The 27,985-nt window shown below is 35.3% G+C and overlaps 2 protein-coding genes across 5 annotated transcripts; both read left to right on the forward strand.

Annotated features, from left to right (window-relative positions):
* Positions 1-522: 522 nt before the first annotated feature.
* LOC140775661 (protein transport protein SEC23 A) lies at positions 523-6,938 on the forward strand. Of its 3 annotated transcripts, none has more exons than XM_073119048.1 (6): positions 523-693; positions 1,314-1,838; positions 2,097-3,917; positions 5,451-5,567; positions 6,251-6,322; positions 6,499-6,938. In XM_073119048.1, the coding sequence occupies exons 2-6, from the start codon at positions 1,371-1,373 to the stop codon at positions 6,634-6,636; spliced, it is 2,616 nt and encodes an 871-aa protein (XP_072975149.1). In that variant the 5' UTR covers positions 523-693; positions 1,314-1,370; the 3' UTR covers positions 6,637-6,938. The 3 variants fall into 3 exon arrangements, with proteins under 3 accessions (XP_072975149.1, XP_072975148.1, XP_072975151.1); XM_073119047.1 differs by having other exon boundaries at positions 1,329-1,838; XM_073119050.1 differs by lacking the exon at positions 523-693 and adding an exon at positions 707-1,247 and having other exon boundaries at positions 1,329-1,838.
* A 2,624-nt stretch (positions 6,939-9,562) lies between these two features.
* Positions 9,563-27,782, forward strand: LOC140775432 (protein translocase subunit SECA1, chloroplastic). Of its 2 annotated transcripts, none has more exons than XM_073118719.1 (20): positions 9,563-10,171; positions 11,806-11,878; positions 13,591-13,797; positions 14,562-14,665; positions 14,819-14,998; positions 15,355-15,573; positions 16,544-16,657; positions 16,943-17,056; positions 18,032-18,199; positions 19,155-19,330; positions 19,459-19,525; positions 19,621-19,767; positions 20,865-20,960; positions 21,042-21,110; positions 21,573-21,674; positions 23,916-24,167; positions 24,296-24,363; positions 25,062-25,179; positions 25,457-25,696; positions 27,246-27,782. In XM_073118719.1, exons 1-20 carry the CDS (start codon positions 9,764-9,766, stop codon positions 27,363-27,365), a joined length of 3,042 nt encoding a protein of 1,013 aa, XP_072974820.1. In that variant the 5' UTR covers positions 9,563-9,763; the 3' UTR covers positions 27,366-27,782. The 2 variants fall into 2 exon arrangements, with proteins under 2 accessions (XP_072974820.1, XP_072974821.1); XM_073118720.1 differs by having other exon boundaries at positions 10,031-10,171; positions 11,792-11,878; positions 27,246-27,778.
* The last annotated feature ends 203 nt before the right edge of the window (positions 27,783-27,985 follow it).

Raw genomic sequence — 27,985 nt, forward strand, 5'->3', positions numbered from 1 at the left:
TTAGATGTATTAAAAATCTTATCCTATCTTTAATAAGATATTTAAATTCGACATCTAATTTGATCAAATATGATAAAAAAGATAACGGTTGCACTATAGTCAAAATCATAAGGAGTGAAGTGCTTAAGTTGAAACTATAGAATTAAGCCAAACGGCAACATGTAAAATATACTTTCCCAAATATTTTATCATTTTAAAGAATAAAAAATAAAAGAACCTAAAATATTTTAAGCACTCATCTTTGTTAGGTTTATATGACAAATTTATTTTATATTTGGAAGGAAGAATTGAGAAAAAAATTCAGTTTACTAAAATCTTTTCAGATGTTCCATCTATGATATATGCATATTTAATTATATTTTTAATTAAGGAGTCTAAATGAATGAATAAAATAAAATAGAGGGATGCACTCGCAAAAGGGTGATAGTAATTGTAATTATCCCTTCTCGTTTTTACCCTCTCGTCTTCTAATTCCACCTTTCTAATTAATAGCAGATCGGAGAGGTAACTCCAATGAAATAAGTCCAGAATTAGGAATTTAACAAGGAGAAAAAGAGGAAACTACATCCAGAGAAGGCGAGAGAGAGAGAGAGAGGGAGGGAGGAGAAGAGATCCCAACGTTGCTGTCGAAGCCCTAGTCCTCCCCTCCTCTTTATCCCTCTTGGATTCTCTCCAACCCAGGGATTCTACGAGGTACGTGGTTGCCGGAGAGAGATCTCCTCTTCCTTGCTTTGTCTGATGCGTTGTTCCCCATTGCCCTAGCTAATAGGATCCTTCCAGGACTCGAAATCCATTATTCTCTTCTGGGTTTCGAACAAAATTGAATTTTTCTTGGTGCAAGAGCGGCCTTTTTGCGTGACGCCTCAATCCTTTTGCTACCTTAATCCTATTTCGTAGATCCAGTTTAAATTTTGGGTTTCGATTACAGCTTCTTTTTATGTAAAGTTGGGTTGGTTTCAGAAAGGTTAAATCTTTGTTGGAATCTGCTGATCGCTCACTTTGAAGCGCAAACAGGGGCGATTTTGGATTCCATTTTTAGATCGACGTAGTGCTAGTGGCTCAAACTAGGTTCCTACTGTCATAAGGGAAATCTGTTCGGTTGAATGGGATTAGGAGGACGAGATCGGAGTCATGGAAACAACCTCTTAAATAATGTGTATATAGTCTTAACTATTCTCTCATTCCACCTCCAAAGGCAGAAAGTTCTTGCAGTTTGATACGTTTTTATGCCATGACTTCTTAGAAAGGTGATTTGATGCTTAAAAGGAATGAAAATTTTGTCATCACATACACTCCCGTTACCTCTTTTACAGTTCTCATTTCCACAGATCGGAAGAGTCTATCAGTTGTTGGTAGCAATTCAGTCCTAAATGGAGAACACCCCGCCGCCAATTCCTCCAACATATACTGCTACCGTGTCCTCCCCAAGCACAACAACACCGCGTCCTGAGAGAAGACCAACCCCACCTGTATTCTCCTCACCGGTGCCAACTAGATTTTCTCCTCAGAGACCATTGCAAGACCAGACGCCATTATCTTCATCAAAAACACCTAGCTCATTGTCTCCTGGTGATGGGATTCAAACAGGTAGCCCTGTGCCCCAATTTAGTACTCCTCCAGGCCCACCAATATTCTCTTCACCACTGCGACCAGCAGCTGTGCCATTCCAGGCTTCACCGGCATCTCCTCAACCAGTGGCTTTTTCAGCTGGTTCATCTTTGCCAACATCCTCTCCACCGCATTATTCTAATGGATCCCATGGATTTCCTCTGCATCACGCGGCAAGTGTTGATGAGTCCACTTTTGAATCACCATATGTGCTCTTTTCTGCACACAAGGTACTACGCTCTGTTTTTTCTTATTTTTTTTTTATTTCAGGTTGGGATGTGTAACATAGTTCTTCTCTTTGCTCCCCTAGCTAAAAATATTTTAACTTAATCTATGCCTCGATTTTAATATATCTCTTTCAAGTTGATGTTAGGTATGTTCCTTTTGGTACTAGTTATCTCACAAGCTATGAGATGCCACTTCTTAAGAAAACTGGCATAAGTTTATACTTACTGCTGTTTTTCTGCACTATATATATGTTTCCACAGGTCTTGAGACATAAAAAGCTAGCGAATGTCTCAAGCTTGGGATTTGGAGCACTGGTTTCTCCTGGGAGGGAAATAGCACCAGGACCTGAGGTGGTGCATCGTGACCCTCACCGTTGTCAGAACTGTGGAGCGTACGCAAACCTCTATTGCAAAATTTTAATTGATTTAGGACAGTGGCAGTGTGTAATTTGTAAGAAATTAAATAGCAGTGATGGGGAGTATGTTGCTCCCAGTAAGGAAGATCTGCGTCACTGGCCAGAACTCTCGTATTCGGCAATTGATTATGTTCAAGCTGGGAATAGAAGGCCAGGGTTCATTCCTGTATCTGACTCAAGAATGTCTGCACCTATATTTCTTGTCATAGATGAGTGCTTAGATGAGCCACACCTCCAGCATCTACAAGGTTCTCTGCATGCTTTTGTTGACTCCCTTCCACCTACAACAAGAGTCGGTATTATTTCCTATGGACGGACAGTTTCTGTCTATGATTTTTCAGAGGGTTCAATGGCATCAGCAGATGTGCTCCCAGGAAATAAATCGCCAACACAAGAATCTTTGAAAGGATTGATTTATGGAACTGGTGTTTACTTGTCACCTCTTCATGCTTCACTTCCTGTTGCACATACCATATTTTCATCTCTTAGACCTTACAAACTTAGTTTGCCAGAAGTATCGAGAGACCGATGCCTTGGTGCTGCAGTCGAGGTTGCCCTAGCGATAATTCAAGGGCCCTCAGCGGATATATCTCGTGGCATCATTAAAAGATCAGGTGGAAACTGTAGAATCTTGGTCTGTGCTGGTGGCCCAAATACTTATGGTCCTGGATCAGTACCTCATTCATTTACTCATCCTAATTATGCATACCTGGAGAAGACATCTATTAAGTGGATGGAGACTCTCGGTCAGGAAGCACACCGGCATGACACTATAGTTGATTTACTCTGTGCTGGAACATGTCCCGTGAGGGTTCAAGTTCTGCAGCCTCTTGCAAAAAGTTCTGGTGGCGTGCTGATACTTCATGATGATTTTGGGGAGGCTTTCGGTGTTAACTTGCAAAGAGCATCAACAAGGGCAGCTGGTTCCCATGGATTATTTGATATACGCTGTTCAGATGATATTCTTGTGACTCAGGTCATTGGACCGGGCGAGGAGGCACATGCAGATGCTCATGAAACATTCAAGAATGATGCTTCTCTTTGTATTCAGATGCATAGTGTTGAGGAAACTCAGAGTTTTGCTTTATCGATGGAAACAAAGGGTGACATCAAGAATGAGTTTGTCTATTTTCAGTTTGCCGTTCGTTACTCTAATGTCTATCAAGCAGATGTATCCAGAGTCATCACAGTGAGACTGCCTACTGTAGATAGTGTGACCAACTATCTTGGTAGCGTTCAAGAAGATGTGGCTGCAGTTCTTATAGGTAAAAGAACTCTATTACATGCCAGAACTTTTTCAGATGCTGTCAACATGAGGCTTACTGTTGATGAAAGGGTGAAAGACATTGCTTTTAAATTTGGGTCTCAACTTCCGAAATCAAACCTTTATCGGTTGCCAAAGGAGCTATTTTCACTGCCTGAGAACTTATTTCACCTGCGTAGAGGACCACTTTTAGGAAATATTGTTGGACATGAAGATGAAAGATCTGTATTGAGAAACTTGTACTTAAATGCATCATTTGATTTGTCTCTGCGTATGCTGGCACCTCGTTGTCTAATGCATTGTCAAGGTGGCACTTTTGAGGAGCTCCCAGCGTATGATCTAGCCATGCAATCAAATGCTGCAGTGGTTCTTGACCATGGAACAGATATTTTCATATGGTTGGTATGTAAATCACGCTCATAAATAGGTTTACTTTATCATTCTTCTATTGTACATAAATGTTTATATTTTTTATGGTGCTCGTGTGGTCGTGTGCATTACTGCATTTCTCTTACTTCCGGCATAGTACATTTGATTTTTCTTTTTATAGATTATGGTGCCTGTTTTTGTGCTAGCTTTTTGTTTATAGTTATCAGCAATTTCTATATCTCTCAATATTAAAATATATTGACTAGAAAAATTCACAGATGAGAAACATATTAAGAAATAAGAATAGTTCATTCTTATACTTGGTCTGAACTTGTCGCTCTTTTGTCCATTGGAAATGAAATGGTCTCTGAGAACCTTTGGATTATAGTAAATTTCAGCTTATGATAGGGAACTCTAATCATATAAATTTTACACTGTAACATACAATAAGAAACCAACCTAATCCTATTATTAGCACCATCATTTGGATGATCACAAATTCAACTTTTAGGGATTGTGTAAGTTCAATTTAATTTCTATCATTAACCGCGGCAATTTGAAAATGGAACTTCTTTCCAATCACATATCCCTTTAACATTACATTCTTTCCCAATAAAAACTAGGGGTGGAAGGTTTCAAGAAAATATGCCTGCTCATTAACTGCTTATTAACGTTGCATTTCTTTTATATTGCACTTTCTTGTTCCTATAAGGAGGAAGTCCTAATTATTTAGCCTGTTACTATAGCTGAAAGACCCAATTGCAGCAAATCATGAGGTTTTATATGAAGCTCCTTAAATGCTCAAGTCCTAAACCTAAGGACCATTACTTTTCACCAGGCAACTTGGCTTTGGTTGAAGATATAAACCTTGGCTTAAGTCTTAGTATTTTAATCGAATGGATACTTGTTGGAGTAGGAACTTAGGGAACCCATTTAGTTCTTCTGAACTCTATTTAAGGTCACTATTTTATAGGTTTTCATTCATCTTCTGTGGTCATAGGGCCATATAATATGAATTGTGATATTCTGATTCTTATATGTTACCGGTAATCTTCAAATTGCATATTTTACCTTTCTAATAGATTTCTCTTCCTCTTATAAGATGTATTGGATACATAAAGCTTCACATTTGCATCTCTTTCTTGTTTTACTTTTCTCTGCAATTATCTTTCAATGTTTTTCCCAGATATTTTCTGCTGGTTGTTTTGTTTTTGTAACCACACAATAAAGATGAGTTCATTGGTTATAAGTACTATCATAATTATGTTTTCTTATCTCTACCTTATTATAAATCAATTATAGAAGAAGTTCTAGTAGTACTGTCCATATGTTGAAATACTGAACCAGATCAATTATGTTTTATCTGTCCTCTTCCCTTCTTCCTCAGTATTTTTCATTTATCTGTCTCCACTTATCAAATAATAAACTTTTGCTTGAAGCATCTTGACTCTGTTGCAGATTTGCAGTATTGTATACATATTCTTTCTTGGTTTATGCACTCAATCTACCTATTCCAATTTTCCCCCTCTATGGCACTTAATTGTTTTTTTTTGTTGCAAATCACAGGGTGCTGAGCTAGCAGCTGAAGAAGGAAAATGTGCCGCAGCTTTAGCAGCATGCAGAACCTTGGCAGAGGAACTTAGTGAACACCGATTTCCAGCTCCGCGAATCCTTGCTTTCAAGGTCTGTTTCTTGCACTTTCTCTTGTTTTCTTGGTTCACCTTCCCCAGCCTCACACTATGATGATTATTTTCTATGAGAATGCTCTAGGTCTTCCTTTTAGATATCTCGTATCTTCGGCTTATTTTTCACTTGATGCCAGCAATTCGTGTTTGATTCACTTTGAAATATATAATATTTATTGACAATACATTATGGTATGGATGTATTTATATATGATACACTATTGTCTCAAATGTAGAGTACATGCAACTAAGAGAACCTAACATATGGCAGACTTCTTGCTCATACGTGATGCTCCACGTTGATGATTTTCTTCCCTTCTCCATTTTGTAATTGTTGGAATCTTTTGTCTGGTGCTTAAGATGTTTGGTAAAGAGATTAACAATGTATATGGACAGACAATAAATAATATGGTGTGCAACCCCTTCACGCTGCACTGCATACAACAGATATTAGAAACAGAAAGTAGCATAAACATGGGGTTGGCAAAATTCAAACCTTAGACCTACTGAAAAATCTGGTCTACTTCGATTATATGTAACCGACAAATTGATTAGCATTAGGTAATGAATGTTTATTATGTCTTAACTATAATAAACTATAGAGAACCAGATTTCTCACATTTATAGAATAACTTTTAAGTACGAAACACATGTTTTGATTTACTTAAAATGTCGGTGCAGGAAGGGAGCTCTCAGGCTCGCTATTTTGTCTCTCGTCTTATTCCAGCACATAAGGATCCTACTTATGAGCAGGTACTGTGTTCCCCACCTTCCATTATTTCACTGTATCAAAGCGGGATGGTGTTTGGTTTACCAGCTTAGTTTCTTTGGTTTAAGGCTTTCTGGCTCTTGAAATTGCAGTTGATAGATGGTCACAATTTATTGGAAAAAAAGTATAGTAACTTTTTGTATGTTTATGCTAATCTCAGGAGGCAAGGTTCCCACAGTTGCGGATGCTAAGCCCCGACCAGAGGGTAAAGCTAAAGAACAGCTTTGTTCATTTTGATGATTACAGTTTCTGCGAGTGGATGCGAAGCCTGAAGCTGGTGCCGCCAGAACCAAGCTAAAAATACTTACAAAAGGAGATTTGAGCATTTTTTTTCATCGACAGCTAAGCGAGATGGTGATAGTTACAGCAAAATACTTCGACAATTTCTGGTATTCTAATTACTACTACAGAGAATCCCAGTTGATGATGGATGATGAATGAATACATCTTGGGGACAAGGTTCTAAGCTTAGCTGCTGATTTTTTTTTCTTTTCTTTTTGTAACAGTCAACTGTTGGGTCACCCTTAGATTGCTTCTTTAGATCTCGTTATACATGTCTGAGAATTTACAATGCAATAAAATCTGCTTCGCGATTTGATATTTTTGGAATCGTTGGAATTCTTTTGTGTCGTGATCTAACTAAGAATTTGGAGACTCCATTGTCATTAGTTATGCCATCTAGAATTGGATTATAATTGTGGGAGGAATAAACCTGGGGGGAAGAGAGAGACACTCCGCAGTATCTTTTGTTTAAGATAGTTAAGGTGATATGAATTTAATCAATTCATATACTTAAAAGACATTCTATATACATGTCTAATTCACTTCAAAATTTAAATATGAGACTAGGTTAGTTAAAAAAACTGTTGAATGATAGTGATTTTCAACTGTTCTCTAATTTGTTTACTCTCGTAAAAAAAAGTTCTGGAGGACTAATCTGGTCAAAAAATAAAATAAAAATAATAATCTGATTAATTTTGATGACGTGTCTTTGTTTTCCCCTAATATTATATTTCTACGTTGGTATAACTTTGTAGGGAAATAACACTTTGCCACCCTAAATCAAGTTTTTGACCTATTTGATGCCACCATTAAATGAGGTTTTTACCTATTCGACCTATCCGAGTTTTTAAAATAGGGAAATTTATATATAATATTTGCTTTACTTAGGTAATTATTGTTTACACATTATATTTTTACTATTTATAAATTAAATATTATAATTTAGCGAATATGTGCAGAAAACATCATATATTAAATTTGAACTAACGCTGTGAGAATATTTAGTTAAGTAGAGATATTTTATTTCTACAATAACTAAAATGTCCTTAGTATGACTTGGTTGAGAGTATTTTCGTAATATTTTAGTATAGTTAACTTAAATAAGAGATTTAGTTAAATTTAACTAATTAATCTAACAATATGATGTTTTTTCTACATATTCGTTAAAGTATAGAGCTCGATATGCAAATACTGAAAATATATAATGTAAACTATAATTTTATTAAAATGTGATGTGTTATATAAGACAAATTTCTCTTTAAAAGTTTACCAAATTCTGCGAGTCTATGCCACATAAGCACCGCATAGAATGTTTTATGGCAAGTTAGGGTTAATCCTATAAGAGAAATTCCCTACAAAAGGCATTAAAAGTTGTCTAAGCTTAGCTAAATTTGTTAGACGAGAAAAACAGCGAGGCTATACAAAGGGTGAGAGAAGAAGAAAAGAATTACAATTAGAAAGCGAACGTGAATCTGTCTCAAGGAAATAAGAGATCTCGAAGGGGAAAGAGAGTTTTTTTGTCCAAACTAGCCTTGTTTTAATTTTTTTTTTTATCAAAATAGACTACTCCTTAAATTTATTATCAAACGGGGTCTAATTTTACTGTAGCCCCAATAAAAACATTGAACTAATCGGCATTTTATCTCTAAGAAAAAATGCTGATCAGTTCAGTGTTTTTGTGTGGTCCTAAAGAATTTATATATATAAAACGCTGAACTGATTAATATTTTTTAAAATATTGATTAGTTTAATATTTTTGTTAGAGCTACAGTGAATTAGATCCGATTTGATAATAAATTTGAGCGGCATTCTATTTCGATAAAACAAATAAAAAAGGCATCTAGTTTGGTCAAAAGCTCTGGGAAAGAAGTCATTCATCTCTTCAAGATATGAGAAAGGATGATTTGCAAGCCATAAAAGTTCTTGCTAACAAAATGAGTTTTTGACCAAGCTAGCCCTTCTCAAACTCCCTTGAAATAAACCACCCCAAATTTAATATCAAAGGGGTTCGATAAGATCTAAAGGTTTTACTTTTATATAAAAATAACAATACGTTCAACATTTATATTTATAGGTTAATGAAATAAATTGCTAATCTAATTAGCAGTTTGTATACATAAAATGTTTGAATTTATTAGAGATTTATATATAATTCAGCTAAGTTTGTCATAGTTTTTTTTTTTAATTACTACCCATAAAATACTGATTATATTAACGTCTCACATATTAAAAGTAAGACGATGAACTTGTTAGCATTTCCTTTTCTTAGTTAAAGTGTCAAATTTAGTGTTTTAGTGATAGTTACATAGAAATAGGCTTCCAGTATTAAGTTTGAATAGTAGTCTATTTCATGAGAAAAAGATGTGGAAGAGAGATTTATTTGGTCGGAAACCATCTATCCAGCACTATAACATAGAAGCATTATGTTACGATTCTTATTCCTATTAGATCTTCAATTATAGACATCTTTATCGTCGGTCGGTACACCGAGAAAATGAGAAAAAAAAAACTAAGGCCTCATTTAGTTTGCACGGAAAGTTTTTCAAGAATAATTTTATGCACACTTTCTAATTACAAATTACATACATATATATAACTTTACTCATATTTTATTATTTTATTATAAAGTATTATTATTACTTTGAGTACGTTTATGTAAAATTTATATTTAATTACTAACTATAAATAAATATATTAATTATATAATTTTGTGTATAATTTATCACATGACTTACCTTATAAAAAAATTTGATTAAAATATATATAAATATAAAATATATTTAAGAGAGTAGTAATTTATGAACAAATATTCCTTCTTATGCACCAATTAAATTTTAGAAATTATTGTCTGTAATAAGAGTTAAAATTAAATAATTATTCTAAAGTAAATTTATATTAGATTGTCCAAAATAAATAGCTCACACTTCCCACCTTATCCTTCTTTATCCCCACTCTCTGTCTCGCTCCTCTTATCCCGCCGGATTCACAAAACCATGAGAGAAGAAAGTAGCTAAAACGACCTCCAAAATCCAATTTTGATCCTTCCTACCATTCATGAATCTCTCCAATTCCTTCCCCTGATTGTCCCAGACGGTAGAATCTAGCTATTCGTGGGTCTCCTCCTTCTCCAACTCAACTCCAAAATGGCCGCACCCCAACTTCCTACTCCCATGACGAAGATCACTCCGTTGATCTCTCACAAGGTACTCTTGTCCCAAAGACAATCCTGCCCAAAATCTGAGATGGGCAGTAACTTTTTCGGTCTAAAACCCCGCCAAACGAAAGATTTTATGGCGAGAACTGCGTCAAGTGGTTGCCGTCGAAGGCATCGATCAGGTGCGGTGAAGGCTTCTCTGGGTGGATTACTAGGTGGGCTTTTTAAGGGGACCGACACTGGCGAGGGCACGAGACAGCGGTACGAGGCAACCGTTGCTCTGATCAATAGGTTGGAGCCGGAGATGTCGCGGCTGTCAGATTCGGAGCTAAGGGAAAGGACATCTCTTTTGAAGGAGCGAGCTCGGAATGATGAGCCTATGGATTCTCTTCTACCTGTAAGACTCAAATGACTTCAGTAATTACGTTTAATTTTGTGTAATACTTGGTACAGGTTCAAACTTTGTTGCTTGGAGAAGCTTCTTTAGTTTGTAATTTAAGGGTTCCATTTGCAAAGTCAAAGATTGAGCATGTGAGAGTTAGTATGATTGTATTAGGTAAGATAGTGTAGTGTTAATCTTAAAAGTTGCTTTCCAACTCTAATAAAGGCCACTTGTTCTAATGCCAGATTGCCATCATTATGGAATGCACATATAGTTTTGATTGCTTCCTGCATACGGTCATATAGGTTAGACATGAACTTTCGAACTGCATCTCTCAACATATAGCCGCCACATATATAGCTTCACCCAGGAGAATAAGAAATCATGCAGAGAATCCAAGGAGTCACATACAGTGTATTTAGCGCTTTATCATGATGCATGTCAAGGCAAATTCCTGGTATCAAATTTCACAACTTGGTTTTCTTTTGTTTTGTCCTGTAAATCTGTTTCAAACTTTGATTTTAGTACTTTAAAATTTAAATTATTACTTATTAACAGCTTTACCGGTTCTCGTTAATATTCTAGATCCCAGACAATAGAAAGAAGAGAAATGTATGGAAAAGAAGAATAAGTTTAAAACTTTTGAAGAAAGAAACTAGATAGAGATAATATCCTGAATATTATATTACAAATTAACCAATGATCCAACAATCTCGAGTCAAACCTTGCTTGTAGGTCTGCTGGGAGAAGAAGTGACATTTTAACTTTGGAACTTAAGGCAAAGTCATAAATTTTACCTCCCAATAGTTTGGCCTAAAATCGCATAGCCCCCTTGAACTTTAGTTTGTTTCACTGAATGCATATGGTGACAACTGATATCCAAATACTTGGTTTTCTGTCTAAGCTTAATAGTTCTTTAGATGTTTATGCGGCTAAATTTCCCAACAATAAATCATTTTCATGGATAATTTGACCTTATTATTAAAAAAACACTCCTAAAGAGTGGGAGGGAGAGAAAAGTGTTTGCATGGGAGAACACAGAATACCTTGGCCCTGAGAATTGTCCTGCTCTAGTGGAGGATGATCTCTCCAACCAGCTTGCTTTTTAACTCCAAGGATGTGGTTGTCTCAACTTTATCAGTACCTTAGGCTGCAATAGAAGCTCTCCAAACCCTATTTGTGGAGGATTTGTTGGAGGAAGGCATATATCCACCATCTTTACTTTGGTTTATGCTTGTATAATGGTTGTTCCCATGGGGATTTAGTGAAAAGAAATAAGCTTCAGGATGGCTGCTTGATCGGCTCAAAGCATGGGTAGCCAAAATGTAGCTGGCCCCATTATTTAGTTTATCTAATTCAGGATGTTTATGGTTCCAAAGGTGTATCGGACTTTTTGCAACCTCTGTTTCTCCTTTTGCCTCTTTATTGATTATTCTCAATATGTTTTTGAGAACTTTTCTTGACCTTTTTATGTCAACCTCTTGTTTGCCTTTCGCACTCTCTTTGACCTCATTTAGCTACATTCATCATAAAAAATAGATCAATACACTGTGAACTTCTGTATATATTGGTAGTGACAACTAATTAGTGCCTCATAATGTGAAGAGCCATATGTTCTATCTAACTGAAAAATAGTTCTTTGCTGGCAGGAAGCATTTGCTGTAGTAAGAGAGGCTTCAAAGAGAGTATTGGGGCTTCGTCCTTTTGATGTTCAGTTAATAGGTATGCTTTTTGTGCTCATGCTCTTTATTGGACCTTCTAGATCATGCTAGAACTATCATTGAACCTCCAAGATTTAAGCAAATTATTAGTATTGGGTATGAAAAATTACCAGAGCTGTTAGAGAACAGTTATTTTTATATTTTATATTATAACACTCTCCCTTATTTTTGGGCTTGAGACATTTTGATAGGCTCAAGAAAAGGGCTTGACTTAAATGGGTGAATATTTTAAACAACAGATGGGGCTGATAGGATTCAAACTCAGAATCTTTTAACGAATACGATGAAAACTCATTAACTGCTCTAAGTTTAAGGTATTGTTTGCTTTGAGATTAAGGAAAAATCTTAAATAGCTATTCTAAATTCTTACTCATAAAAAATTGTACCTCTGACGAGTAGAGTATTCTAATGTTTACTTGTAATGTGGTGTAATAATTACTTTTAATGTGACATAGAATTGAGATAAAATTCAAATGAGAAATGAAAATTGACTCAAATGCCTTGATATGATATATAAATTTAAACTGAAGTTTGCTCGTTTATTGTAGTTATGCAATACATATTGGTAAGTATGCATTGCATACTTGTAAGTATATAATGAGATAGGTAGGTTAAGAGATAGGAGGTAAGTGGAAAAATTGAGCAGGGGCTTTTAGTTTGTGAAGTGAGATAGAGAGAGAGAGAGGAGATGATTTTTAAAATAATTTTATTCTAATCAATAGTAATATTGTAATTGAATTGATGTGTGTAATAATTTGAATAATGTTTCTAATCTAGCGTAGGGAAAATTTAATGTTTCTTTTCTAATCTAGAATAGAAAGAAAGAAAATCCTGAATCCAACGGGGCCTAAGCTATTATAGAATGGTAATTTATATTTTATATTCTAACATGATATAGTATTGGATGCCATATTTTCTATCTCATGGCTGCACTTTGATTATGTTATTTTTGGTTAAATATCATTATATTTGTCTAAAATTTTTCTTGGATATTAACTGGTAATGGGATTAATAATCATGTTTGTTTCACCATGTAACCGATTTGACCGTAGACTAAAGCAGTTCTCTACATAGAGAAGTGTTACTTGTTTAGTCAGTTAATAATGGATGGAATTATGGAATTTTGGTATAACATTAATAACTCCTCCAGTTGATCTGCAGTTTTGGGCCTTTTGGCAAATAAATGATACATGAAGTTGGCCTTTTGGCAAATAAATGATACATGAAGTTGTGAGCAGTTGGGGTCTCTTTACGACTTTACCTTCTATGTTGTCATCCATTTCTCTTCAGTGACAGAGTGTAGAGTATTTTCTCTTGTTCAGACGAAAAATAATTACAAAGAATTTTTTTTTTGAGAATAAAACAAGGAAGCATATCCAAATTGATGATGCATGTATAATAAAAAATTATGGAATGGATAAAGGAGCTTCTATTGAAGCTAGCTTTCTCAATTCAGTTATCCTTGATTTCAGCCTAAGACTGGGATTGAAGCTAGTTATTACCTAAGTTAAAATTGGGTAGGAAACTTGGCTTATTTGTACAGTTCTATTGGAGCTATCTGTCTAGGAATATATTCACTTTTCTTGTTCTTTGAAACTTGGCTTCTGCTCAACTCAATTAGTTGTGTTTCATATTAGAAAATGAAAAAAAATCATCTAATATCAAGTCATTGATGTATGTGATTCTAATGTTTTCTGGTTGTGGGATGTGTAGGTGGAATTGTTCTTCATAAGGGGGAAATAGCAGAGATGAGGACTGGTGAAGGAAAAACACTTGTTGCTATCTTGCCAGCTTATTTGAATGCACTAAGCGGGAAAGGAGTCCATGTTGTTACTGTGAATGACTATCTTGCACGACGAGACTGTGAATGGGTTGGTCAAGTTCCTAGATTCCTGGGAATGCAGGTTGGACTAATCCAACGTATGTCATATCCTTCTTACCACAAATGTCGATGGTGTAATTAGACGAATTATCTATTTCATCTCTATTAATCATGTTGATTGAGGTGGGTGGTTCCAGATGATACTCAATTGATAACTTATATATGTACTGGATATTATGTAGGTAATGGAGATCTAAATCAAAATAATTATGAACAAAATAAGAAGAAATTCTTGGGGTTAGAAATTAGGTCCATCAGTTTGCAAATAAGAAAAAAGGGTCCATCAGAATCAACTTGATGGAATCAAACATGGCCATTTGGATCTCACCTAAGCAGTTGTTCTATTTTGGTCCAAACCTGCCCAGCTCTAAGCAACCTATTGATGGGAAGGGATATCGGGGAAAGTTTCAAATGGAGCATTGTGCCCAATCTAGATAAGATCTTTGATTAGGTCTTCCTAGTCAGACATGTTTGGCTTTGATTTGGGTCTTAGCAGATTCTAAAATACAAACTTGTGTCCTACGCAACTCTGGCATATCTTAGGCTGTTATTCTTGCTTGTTGAATTCCAAAGTTGTTTCCAGTGCATTTTTTTAGTCAAATATGCATTGTCCTTTATGCAAGTCTGGTATATTTTAGGACATTATTTTTATTGACTTCTACGTATGTTTCCCTCAGATTTGTTCTAGAAAGCAGAAACATGCTATTGATGTATTCCTTAGTCAATAATATTCCTTTCTTTTCTTAATATGATAACATAACATGAATTATATTTCTATCTTTATCATGTCTTGTGTTGACAGAGAATATGACAAGCGAGCAAAGGAGAGAAAATTATTCACATGATATAACTTATGTCACAAACAGTGAGCTTGGATTTGATTATTTAAGGGATAATCTTGCCATGGTAAGTTTTCTACCCATTCCATACTTCAGTCGTTGTTCTATTGTAAAGTCTTGAAAGTTTCTTGTGATAGATGTCTTCTAAAGCTGACAAATCTTGAATTTATTTGACATATTAAGGGTTTCCCTGACAAGATTTGGATTTTAATACTTACAGACTGTTGATGAGCTTGTCTTGAGGGACTTTAACTACTGTATCATTGATGAAGTTGATTCCATTCTTATTGATGAAGCAAGAACACCTCTTATCATCTCAGGCCTTGCTGAAAAGCCGAGCGATCGTTACTACAAAGCAGCAAAGATTGCAACTGCTTTTGAGCGAGATATTCATTACACTGTAAGAAACAGAGCATATTGTAATCTATATATGCTTTTAAATCAATTTAAAATTCCCTACCAACTACTTGATGTAGGATACTTAATGTCCATCTTTGTTAATACTGAAATCTCGTCTTTCCCTCAATAGGGCTCTATTGCTCTCATCTTATTTGTTTACTCACGGCTTCATCTGGGCATATTATAATCTCCTACCTGAAGTGACTCTTTAATTTGCTGGAAGATGAAATCTAGGATTTCTTTCCCTTTTGCTAAGTAATATTGAATATACTGGAAAGATATTCTATCCCTATAAAGGTATTGTTGACTAATGGGCAATTTTTCTCATGTTCCCTATAATAAGGTTTTCTTTTTTAGGTTGATGAAAAGCAGAAAACTATTCTACTTACAGAGCAAGGTTATGAGGATGCTGAAGAGATCTTGGACATAAAAGATTTATATGATCCTCGTGAACAATGGGCTTCATATGTTTTAAATGCAGTCAAAGCAAAGGAGCTCTTTCTTAGAGATGTAAATTATATTGTTCGTGGCAAGGAAGTTCTTATTGTGGATGAGTTCACAGGCCGCGTGATGCAAGTGAGTATACCTTTCCTGTTGTGAATAAATTAGAGGGACATTTCATCATCTCCTGTAACTGAAAATGATTCACATCCTCAAATATCAAGATTCTATTGATATACTAAATGTTTTAGAAGACAGTAGACAATAGATTGGAGGAGAAGGGGCCACCTAGCACCTACGCGCTCATGCAAATGCCCAGGCGAATGCCTAAAATAAGCATACAAAAAAAGAAATAGTTAAAGAACAGTTAGACTAATACATAAAATAAATGAAAAGCAATATTAATTTATTACATTTCTACTAAGACTGTAATAAGCCATTAGAATCAAAAATCTTGCAGCATCTACATTCATTTTGAATTTCAAGCTCAATTGGCATACTAAGACATCACATAACAAGTTAAGGTGGACACTAGGCAGACCTAAGACGGGTGGCTTGACAGTAAGTGGTTGTTTTCAAAGCAATGGATCCGTAGACCCTAGTCAAGACAGGCATATTCATGCAGGATAACTAAGTGAACATTAGTTCCCATGCTGATATGGGCCCTCCAAGACTCATGATCTAGATGTTACAGCCTACATTCTACAAATACCATCAATCAGATTCTCTTAACAAGGTCAGTCAGCTGCTTTATCAATTTTTTGAATTCTTAGATGGAAAACCATGGAAACTAGCACTAGTTTATCCTTTTTTTAAAAAGAAAGTGGTCAAGAAACTTTATCCTTTTACTTGACATTTTGACTACTTATTCTTTTCACTGTGCATTTAATTATCCCCGAGCTCTTCTAGTTGAATTAGACATAAGATAGTTTGCATAACTAAGTGTCCTCTGTCTTTTACCTTCACCTTTTTTTTCCCCTGTGATGTCTTTTCTATAACCTTTGCTTTTAGCAAGCATAAATTGTAGTACTTTTTAATATTTCATATTCCTTAGGTTGTCTGGACCTTCTTTAGACTTTTATTTATGATTTTATTATTTTGGCAGGGCAGACGATGGAGTGATGGTCTTCACCAAGCAGTTGAAGCAAAAGAAGGTGTTCCTATTCAGAACGAAACAATAACACTTGCATCAATCAGCTATCAGAACTTCTTTCTTCAGGTGAGACTAATGGTTATGTATGATTTCATCTTTTTCTTCCCAACTTCCTCTCCTACACTGACAAAGATAAAACAGAATTGTTGTATTAGTTGCTATTGTTATCCTATAGGAACTAGGAAGCATTTATTATGGTGTAAGAGCCTAGTTTCATGTTTCACTTCCACTATCTCTGTACAAGCAGGACATATAATGTTTATTGGGCTTTACCTTTCTGCCTTCAATGAGCTGATTGGGCAAACCTTTTCCTGACAAAGAATGTCTAACTTGTCGTTTGCCAACTGTCAGTTTCCCAAACTTTGCGGCATGACTGGCACTGCTGCAACTGAGAGTACTGAGTTTGAGAGCATCTACAAGCTAAAAGTTACAATTGTTCCTACAAACAAACCAATGATAAGAAAGGTAAAACTTTTCTGAAGCTTCAAATATTTATAGAAGTTTGGTTATATATTCTCATTCATTAAATATGGTCAGTTGACAACAATATCTTGCATGATGATATGATTATCAAAGTACTAGAACATATCTGTTATGTCATTACATAAGGCATACCTTCTTAACTCTTTATGAGATTCATATGGAATATTTGGGGTTTAATTATTAAACTAAGGTCAAGAAGCTGCAATCGATTTGTATGTTAAAATCATAAAATGTACTTATCTGTGAAAAGGAGTAAAGGACAACTGACTTTTGGAAGGGAAAAAGGTGAATGGTAAGAATAATGAATTTCATGGTTCCCACATATTACAATTTGATTACATAAAAGTATATCTGTAAAAGATTATAAATTCTACTTTACAACCTGAAAATTGACCCCAAAAGATGAAATCCTAAAGCTTTATAACCTTAGTTAACTGGTGGATTCTTGAGTATGTATCACTGTATATTAATATGATTTATGAAAATTTTGGATAATAGATTGTGCTTTTGAGTTTTGACAGTGCTACTAGTGTGAAAAGTGGTGTCCTGGACTGATGGAGATTCTTATGGCTAGAAAGGTCAAATTGCAGAAAATCTACATTGAAAGGAAAATGGTCAAATAAAGGGGTTTAAGTTTTACCGACCAATTATTTGTCAAGTGAATATGAAATCTAGGTAGATCTCTAGTTATCCTACTAATACTACTTTAACAAAAAATACTGATTACAATAGACTGAATATCTTACTATGTCAAATGTAAAGAACTTGAATGAGACGTGCCATGCGAGGTTAAGAACATTAAAAATCAAAAGTGTGTAGATCACATGCTGCATAAGAAAGTCACTTTTGCTTCTTGTTTGCATAAAAAAGAAATCTTTTCTCGGCATCAGCTTAAATAACATGCATCATAATTTGTTATCTCAAGTATTAAGGAGTAAGGATATCTCCATTTTGCAGGATGATTCAGATGTAGTTTTTAGGGCAACAAATGGAAAGTGGCGAGCTGTTGTTGTGGAGATAGCAAGAATGAACAAGACTGGCCGCCCTGTGCTTGTTGGTACAACCAGCGTTGAACAAAGTGATTTATTATCAGAACAATTACGTGAAGCAGGAATTCCCCATGAGGTGAGGTAGCCAAACACTAGTTTGGTACATCTCTTTTACTTTTTGTCTATTACCTTGTTTGCTGCATACTTTTTTTAGCAAAACACTAGTGTAGTATATTTGTTTTACCTTTTGTTTTAACAGCTTATTCTCTGATTTTATCAGATGTGACAATGCGATCCATGAGCATTCACTCTCATAGATTCATACACAGCTTTGGTAGTAAACTAACTGCTAAAAGTTAGAAGAGTTAAAAGAACCTGAAAAAGGTTCAACCTGATAATCCTGCAAGTATTGCAATTTTAGAGAGATCTTTAGTTGGTAGTACCAGACATTAATAAATTATATTCAAGACCTAGACGAACAAATTCCTGAAGAAATGACAGAAAAGCCTAGTTTTTCTCACTTCTGCTGAAAATTGAAAATCTTGCTGTAAGTATGAGATACCAAGTCTAAAGCTAAGAAAACTCAGTTGAGCATAATTTAGAGATGTGACCTATTTACCAGCTTTCCAAATAAAACAGGTGTACTCTTTATCAGTGTATTGTTTATTATTGCAACTGGTAGTATGCTTTCTCTACTGTACAGGCCCTCTGTTGCCATTGCCCATCAGTCCTGATGGAAATGATATTTTAGTCTAATTCGACTCCAAATATTCAGATTTCGAATATGAAGTCCAATGATCTAAGACTCATTGGTTGATGTGAGATCTTCTTTAAAGTGGGATCCATTGGCTCCTTTGTATGTTTATTTGCTTAATAATTTGTTGCTGCTTGAGCAGAGTTCTTCAGAATACTATGAATAATGTTCTTAAAGTCTACTAGTACCAGAGGGTTTTCCATTGTTCTATGTGCTTTCCTATGGAATGCATAATGTTTAGTAGTTTATAATTTTATACACCTAATTTATTTTAATAAGCATGAAGTTTGTAATCCTTGTTTCATAGTTTAAAGTCCTATATTAGTGTTATCCTTAGGTCTTAAATGCAAAACCAGAGAATGTGGAAAGGGAAGCAGAAATTGTAGCACAGAGTGGGCGCCTGGGTTCTGTGACAATTGCCACTAATATGGCTGGACGAGGTACAGATATTATCCTTGGAGGTAATGCTGAATTTATGGGAAGGTTGAAGTTGCGAGAGATGCTTATGCCAAGGTAGTTACGTTTGATAATACACCATTTAATTGTCATTAAATCTTCATGGTCAATAATTATACTGCAATCACCATTTATGCTACCATAACTCTATTTACGCTGGTTCTATGATGATATATATGACACAGAGTTGTCAAGCCAACAGAAGGGGCCTTTGTATCTGTGAAAAAACTTCCACCAAGGAAAACTTGGAAGGTAGAATTGTGAATGAAGTTATCATATTGAATTTTATGAAATAGGATTCAGTCTTACTGCATGAATTCATTTTTTCTTTCTTCCTTTATTTTCAGGTGAATGAAAGTTTATTCCCCTGCAACCTTTCTACAGACACAATATCATTTGCTAAGGATGCAGTGGAATTAGCTGCCAAAACATGGGGTCAGAGATCATTGACTGAGCTAGAAGCAGAAGAGCGGCTTTCATACACATGTGAGAAGGTAGTACAAATATGAACAATGATATATCAATATTATTCCGAGTTATGTGTAATATTGAACTCAATCGAAAGGTTTTATGTCTGATCAGTTAACATAATGGTGATAGAATGGAATTATGGAAGTGAAACAGTACATATTTTAGTGAAGCTATCTCTTGATGATGAGCTGGTCTAAATTACAAAATGATTGTCACAAATTATTAAAAATCATCACCCTCATCATTTTGCAAGTCTTTTCTCATCAATATGGGTTGTCTATGGAGCAACTAAAAATTTAACGGCTAGGATTTGACAAGTTCTTGCGATTGTCCATCAACCTTCAACCCTCTGAAAATTGATGCCATATTCCCGGCCGATGCTGCATATTTTTTGGACAGTTTTGTATGAGTTAATGGTGACTAGATTGTTTCTGGAATTGAAATGCATTTTTGAGAATCTCTATTTAAAAATGCTAGTCCATAACTCTGTTGTCATTTCATACATTAATCTTAGTGTGCCTATGACGGTTGAAATTCGTCAGTGAGAGGTAAGATGGTTGGCATGCAATTGATCAGTGCTGGATCATTTCACCTTGTGAATTTGAAACCTCCCTTTGATTTGAATGGCTAATAAAGTTTGATGACTGGAATTTCTTTTGTAGTTTAATTGGATTCATTTTGATGCATATGACCTTTTTCCTGCAGGAAACTTCTCTCGGAAGTGGTTCACACTGTAAATTGTACTTGGAAGGATTTCATTTGTACTTTACCTTGATTATGTTTGATGTGCATTCTTATAGGTATCATATTATGAAATAAATTAGCATTAAGGACATTATCTTTTTGAAGTAAAATCTCAAGTTTTTAAAGTACTGTCTTCTTTTTTCTTTCTGTAAAAAAGTAGAACTGCAGATATGACATTATTCTGAACCAATATTGTTTGTTTTCTATGGTTTTTGTTGAGGATGTGTGACCTATGGTGATTGTTTATTTGTTTTATAACTTTTATTCTGCTTCGTGAAGCTTTTTGTTGTGTTTTTTCATGATATTCTTACTGGTTATGCTTCCAACAACATGTGTTACATATAAGACTTGGTTATGCTTTTCTACAATATTCTAGGGGCCTACACGAGATGAAGTCATTTCAAAGCTGAGGGATGCGTTCACCAAGATAATTGAGGAATATAAAATATACACTGAAGAGGAAAAAAAGCAGGTCTGTTTTATCCACATGATCGGAATTTAGGTACTGTTAAAGGGGCCCTGTTATAGTTATTAACTGGGAACATTTATTCAGGTTGTTTTAGCAGGTGGGCTTCATGTAGTAGGAACAGAACGCCATGAATCTCGTAGGATTGACAATCAGGTAAAGCCAAACTGTGAAATTATCCATTATACTTGAGTTACTTTGTTGGTATTTCTATTGCAATTTTCTTCACACTTGGTAATTCAATAACATGTAGTTTTGAATGAAGATGCATATTCAAAATTTTATATGTTATTACTCTGGTACATTGTCTGGAAACGCACTTCTCTATTGTTATGCCGAAGCTTATCCTTCTTGTCTTGGAGGATCTGCTCTAATGACAGATGTTCAGATTGAAGTATCATCTTAGCTTAGAAAAGTTCTCTGTCTAACTCGATATATTAAAGCATACATGCTTTCACTCAACACCATCATCACTCATATATAATTGTTTGATTTTATGTTTCCACCAAAAGTTCCTTCTGCATGCATTTTGCTGTCCATTTCTATGAAGAGGTTAATAATACAAATTCTCTTCCTTGTCCATCTGACTTGTCAACATGTTCTGCCTGGTGCCCACAGCTTCGTGGTCGAAGTGGCAGGCAAGGGGATCCAGGAAGTTCTCGTTTTTTCCTTAGTCTTGAGGACAACATCTTCCGAATCTTTGGCGGAGACAGGATACAGGTTTTCACTTCATCTTAATTCTGTTAAATGTGAATGAAAGTCATATAACACGGGACATGTTTTCTCATAATATAAATTAAATATCAGCTTATTTCTATTTATTTAATTTTATGTTTTCATAAATTTTGTTTTTATAACATAAACTTGATTTCCAAGAAGGTTGATATTGTTATGTAAGATCTATGTTGATATTGTTATGTAAGATCTGCTTTTGCCATCTTAGTTACTGAGACATTGTTCTTTGGGCTTCTCTTTTGAAAGGCTTCACCTCATTATATCACTGGTTCTTCTACCCCTGATGTACCAACATTTAAGGGGCTTGTATTCTTATTCCTCAATTAGGATAGCAAGGAATGCCGTTCAAATAAAATGGTTGAAAATTATGTTACATGTTGTTCCTATAAAGCTGATAAGTTGCTTATTTTGATATTCTCAGTGAGTGGTACATCAGTGCTATAGGTACAAGTTTCTTTTCGACACCGGGGCTATTCCTTGTCTATATCAAACTATCACTATATGGATGATACAATTTGTATTAAAAGAGACACTCAAAAGATCTTATCAGATGTATCAGCAGTGAAATATAGGAGATAATGCTTTTGCACATAACCTTTTGTTTTATGAAAAATTGTATTAAGGCCTTCGAAGTTCTATCATCATTAAGTTCGGGGGAAAAAGCCTTCACCTCATTATATCCCCAGTTCTTGGAATATGCGTGTGTTGATGTACCAATATTTAAGGTGGCATTTATCTTTAGGCCACCACGACAACAAGGAAGTATCATTCAAATCAATGTTGTATTAAGCACCTGCGATATGTGGGCAATCATGTGACCGCATAGCACCAATCTGGTGTGCAAGTGCATATGTGGGCACATATGCAGTCTAGCATTATTAAAAATAAAATTATATATAATTTATATCTAGTTTATTGAATAGTTTAGCATAACAAATTAATAAATAGGCAAAAGTTACAAAGTAATATATGGAGAATCATTTTGATAATATTCTACCAACTAAAGATGCTACTTTCTAATCATATAATTACTCAATAAATATTTTCATGATAAATTGCACCAACAAGATTAATCCATAAAAAATTATTATGAAACACTATAAATATCTCACTCAAAAAAGGTTGTGCTTGTGGCATGGCCTAGTCGACCACCAACCAGCATGGTACATGCCAGCTTTGCCATAAAAGAGGGAGAGAAAAAGAGGAGGAAGGGAGACTACTCGCCTTGCCATCATGCTTGCCATCTCGCTCGTCATCGCTTGTCGCTCGTGTGCCTTACCTCGAGAAAGAAGACACCGCTCATGTCGGGGTACCCTAGCTGAAGAAAGGAGATGGGCTTGGTCGTGTCGAATAAAAAATTAAGTTGTCGATTGCGAAGGCGTCATCAAGGGGATTGCTGTTAGGAGGCTTGCTGTCTGGCACCCCTCGTGCCAGTGATGGTACGCCACCGGCATGCCCCATGCCTATCAGCATGTGCGTTGCTGATTTCATTTTAATGACAATGTTTTTATATGCATATGAGGGTGCATATATATGATGTGGTCATTGGTGGTGAATATGTGGGCACATATGCATATATAGTCCGCATATGCAGTCGGACAATATATGAGGATCACATGCATAAGCTGGTCGACCCAGCACCATCACCTATGCATCAATTTGCAGTCTGACCTCTTTATTTGACTCATAATTTACCTCAAATGTAGATGTTTTTTTATGAGATCCCTAATATTTTATTAGTTATTCTTTTTGTTTGGTTTCTTATGGTTCCTCATTGTTACATGGTGATTATGTTACAAAATTCAAACAAACATTTGAAGAGGAGAAGAAATTTTATTCAAGATAGCTAGGGCTCAATTCCACTCTTACTTTTTCGCGCCACCCCCCCCGTCTGCTTTCCTGATTCCAATCCTTACACCATGTGTACTGTAAAATTGTGATATTATCTCTGATCTTCATTTAAATGTCTATGGTGTGATCAGTGGATCTTGTTTTCATTACATCTCACTGCCAGCAATTGTTCCAATTCCAGAAATAATGTTGATTTTTATCATAAAACTGTGCTTCAGACATCTGTGTGCTTGACAATGTTGTCTGCAATATATGCAATAAGCTTCATGAAGCAAGCTTTTGATAAGTTAGATCCTCTAGAGTGAATTGGTTTTTCTAAGCTACACATTTGCCATTCGTTATAGCAAAATGTCTCCTTACCCATAAAAAGTGCAGGGCTTGATGCGGGCTTTTAGAGTTGAAGATCTCCCAATAGAATCTCAAATGCTTACGAAGGCACTAGATGAAGCTCAAAGGAAAGTTGAGAATTACTTTTTTGATATCAGAAAGCAGTTATTCGAGTATGATGAGGTATTGAATAGCCAAAGAGATCGTGTGTATGCAGAAAGAAGGCGAGCGCTTGAATCTGATAGTCTCCAGTCCCTTATTACAGAATATGCTGAATTGACAGTGGATGATATATTGGAGGTATAAGTTTATTATGAATCTTAGAGTCTGGTGGTTATGTTGAATGTAGGAGCAGTCATTAATATCTTTTCATGACCTTAAATATTTAATTATGTTCTTTATTTTAATTGTTGTTTGCAAATGAATAGGCGAACATTGCCTCAGATACTCCAAGGGAAAGTTGGGATTTGGATAAGCTGATTGCAAAACTGCAACAGTAAGTTACAACCATGCAATGTTTATCGCTAACCTGTTTTAATTATTGCGAAAAGGCAATAGTAGAAGAGACAGGAAAAGAAACTGCCCGGAAGAAAGATATTGGGGCTCCCAGTGCTTCTCCACGCCCAACGAGATGTGCCAACCTCGGGATACTCAACCGAAGCGATTCCCCATTGGCAATGTTTCTGATAGTCCTCCCTTCTTTGCAAAGGAGTTGACATTAAGTCCCTCCCATCCCCATTCTTTGAGAGCATTGTGATTACTAAAGCCTCACCTACTTAGCTTCTGCTACCAGCTCTTACCTAGGTGTCTTCATAATCAAATGTTCAAAACTCTTTTCATGATCAACCAATTCTTTCTGGAGATTTAATTGGTTGTCTAGTTGTCTGCAGATAAAAAAAGTTCCTTACACCTTTAATATCAACCTTATTAAGTGCTGATGGTATTCCTTGCATTTTGTTTTATGGAAAAAAATCAAAATTGCTTGCAAATTTGTCGCTTTTTTTTTTTATGTGAAAAAAAAAATCATATGGTGTGGTCCTATTAGTGTACTATCTCAAATATCCTTGCAATTTTTCCTGAAATTTTTGCAAGTCTTTAGTTAATTGAAAGGTTGGACTTCAACTTATATAATTCACATTGATTTGCATGATCTAGAAGTGTATGGTTGAGCCTTAACAATTATCCAATTGGCAGATACTGCTACCTGTTAAATGATTTGACACCAGAGTTGGTAGGAAGTAAATGCTCCAGCTATGAAGATTTGCGGGATTATCTTCGTTCCCGAGGACGTGAAGCATACTATCAAAAAGCGGTTAGTTTTTTTATAATATAATTCTTCAATGATTAAGAAGTCGTGATATATATAAGCCACTCAGCATGGTGATACTGCTTGTATTTGGCACAACTTTTACTTTTTAACAATAAATTAGTTTAAAAAAAGCTTGTTGCTTAAACTAACTTATGTTTATTATTTTCTTTACTAAATATATTAGAAGCTTTTTAGCCATTGTGCTAGAAGATTCTAGGTTATGCAGCCTATTCAATAAATTCACCAAGTTACATTTTGTTCTGAATTTAATATTTTTCAGGAGATTGTAGAAACGCAAGCACCAGGGCTGATGAAGGAAGCTGAAAGGTTTCTAATCTTAAGCAACATTGACAGGCTATGGAAAGAACACTTGCAAGCCCTGAAATTTGTTCAGCAAGCTGTAGGCTTAAGAGGATATGCTCAGCGAGATCCCCTTATCGAGTACAAACTTGAGGGGTATAATCTATTCTTGGAGATGATGGCCCAAATCCGAAGAAATGTTATTTATGCTGTATACCAGGTTTGTATTTCCGTGTTGCATATATAAAATCTTTTCACAAAATAATTGACCTATGCATAGATCTACCTCGAACAAAATTGTGTATGTGCACGGTTCACCAACAGATAATTTGTCTAAGTGGACCGATACTTTATTACTTAGTGGTGCAAACTGAGTTTCTTTTCATACCTAAAGGCTCTGTGTTGTCAAGTAGCAGTAAGGGGTCATTTGATTTCTTGTATTTAGAAATACATGTCTATTAAGAGATTCACGTTTCTCTAGATGTTAGATCTAGAGACTAAATGACTTGTTTAGTTGATTGTATTTCATAACACTGTATGTATTAAACACATGTTTGATTAATTATATTTCATAATGACGTATTTGGTAAACAAGTGTTTACTTATAGGAGAATAGAAAAGGGGAGAGGAAAGATGAGTTACAGTTGATGATGGAAATGAGAGTTGAGGAGAGAGAGGTTGGGGTTGGGTTGAGATTGAAATGAGAGAAAGATGAACATGTTGGGATGATTAGATATAGTCTTTTGACATCCACTTGATCTAAGGGCGTTTGGTTTCATGTGTTTCAAGATATAGTATCTATAGTGTTAAATAAGAAATGAATATAAACAAAAATTTAATGTCTTTCCCCTTTTTTTTCAATTAAAGATTAAGAGAATGTGTTTTGACATTCATTTAATTAAAGTGGATGCCAAGATGCTGCATGTGAGTCCATCCTAATCATTAAAAAGAATATTTCATGGGTTTTATAAATTAGAAACTAATTTTCATATTATACTTTATAATTGTAGATGTAGCTTTTCTAGATATATGTAGCCAAATGGCCCCCAAATGAATGCCAAAAGACTCTTGCATTCGAGTATAATTAGTTCTTAAAATACTGTTTTTTAGATGGTGTGCTAATCTAAACAATAATTTTTTAATTAGATACTGCATCTATCAATACAATATTTAGAAAAGCTCTCAACGAAATAATTCCTAAAATAGTCTGTTACCAATATGCAATATTTAAGGGAACTTGAACTTTAGAAAAGTAGCATGCCGTTATCTCCCTGTATTGCCTGTTTCTTGTTAGCAATAAACTTAATACCTACCGGACTACTTCGAATAAAACCTGTTCATCTATCAGATTCAGTTCATGTCTGCAGTATTCCGATATCTGAGGATTTTTCTTTTCTTTTCTTTTCTTTCTCTTCCCTTTTTAACAGAAGGCTGCTTTCGTTGCTTGAGTTTAACCTAATAAGTCAGATAGGTCCCCCTAGTAAGAATTGTAGCACCTGTTGTCAGACCATCCTTTTTTCCAGAGTTCCTTGTCCTGGATATGACCACGTAATTTTGAAGGATTGACACCCAGATAACCATCACTACTAACATGCTCTAAGTTTTCCTGTGGTAGGATTTAGGACAGTTCTTCCATGGGTTGTACAACTTCAGTTTTTTTCGCATTTTCCAGTAAATATATATCATGATTATCATCGTTGCTGCATTAAGCAAGATATATATATATATATTTTCTTTTTTAACCAAGTCTGGGAATGTCATCCTTGCAGTTCCAGCCAATGATGGTGAAGAACCAACAGCAGGATGAAAAAGCACAAAGAAAGGGATCAAAAGCAAAAGGAACAGACAATGATGCCAATCCCATTGGTGCTGCACAGGCTGCATCATAATGTACGCAGGATAAATTGCAGGTTTCACACTGATGCATGCTCAGTAACACAACTTTTAAAAGAACACAAAAGAATACAGATGGTTAGCTGGTCGGCCAAAAGCTTCACGCTAATCTGGAAGCATTGTTCATGTTATTTATTATCAGATATCTCCAAAGGAGCTGTTGGCTATTTATTATAAACCTTGTAAATTTTGACATGATGTTGTGAAGGTGCGAAAGGGATCATATATATGCATTCAACTGTATCAAATCTGAGATCAATATGTTTGCAAATCCTCCAGATCCACCTCCCTTTCTACCATTTGCTTTGTTCTTCCTAGCTAAAATAGTTTCATTTTGTATGTGGTCTCTAAGTTCTGAGTTCTTTGAGGATCTTATTTGCTTGAAGCTTTTTAGTCCTTGTTAGCCATTGACCACATTGCCTGCATCATTTGCACATTTTCCTTCCCACAGCAATGCTCTTGCTCCTCCTAGCATTTCCTTGGTGTCATTTTTGTTGGTATTAGTGTTCTTGGGGTCTGAATCATGTAAGGCTTGCTTCTTCTAAAACTTATATATGATCAGATGTTTTCCAAAGGAGTTGGGTAATTAGACCTTGTAAACTTTGAGATGATGTTG

Source organism: Typha angustifolia, chromosome 14 (genome assembly GCF_048772165.1).
Source record: "Typha angustifolia cultivar Huaian chromosome 14, ASM4877216v1, whole genome shotgun sequence".
NCBI lineage: Eukaryota > Viridiplantae > Streptophyta > Magnoliopsida > Poales > Typhaceae > Typha > Typha angustifolia.

Coding starts and splice junctions, on each gene's coding strand:
- LOC140775432 (XM_073118719.1), top strand. CDS start 9,764: ATGGCCGCACCCCAACTTCCTACTCCCATGACGAAGATCACTCCGTTG. Junction 18,200..19,154: donor AAGCAGGAATTCCCCATGAG/GTGAGGTAGCCA, acceptor TGTTATCCTTAG/GTCTTAAATGCAAAACCAGA. Junction 25,180..25,456: donor AAGCATACTATCAAAAAGCG/GTTAGTTTTTTT, acceptor AATATTTTTCAG/GAGATTGTAGAAACGCAAGC.
- LOC140775661 (XM_073119048.1), top strand. CDS start 1,371: ATGGAGAACACCCCGCCGCCAATTCCTCCAACATATACTGCTACCGTG. Junction 3,918..5,450: donor CAGATATTTTCATATGGTTG/GTATGTAAATCA, acceptor TGCAAATCACAG/GGTGCTGAGCTAGCAGCTGA. Junction 5,568..6,250: donor CGCGAATCCTTGCTTTCAAG/GTCTGTTTCTTG, acceptor ATGTCGGTGCAG/GAAGGGAGCTCTCAGGCTCG.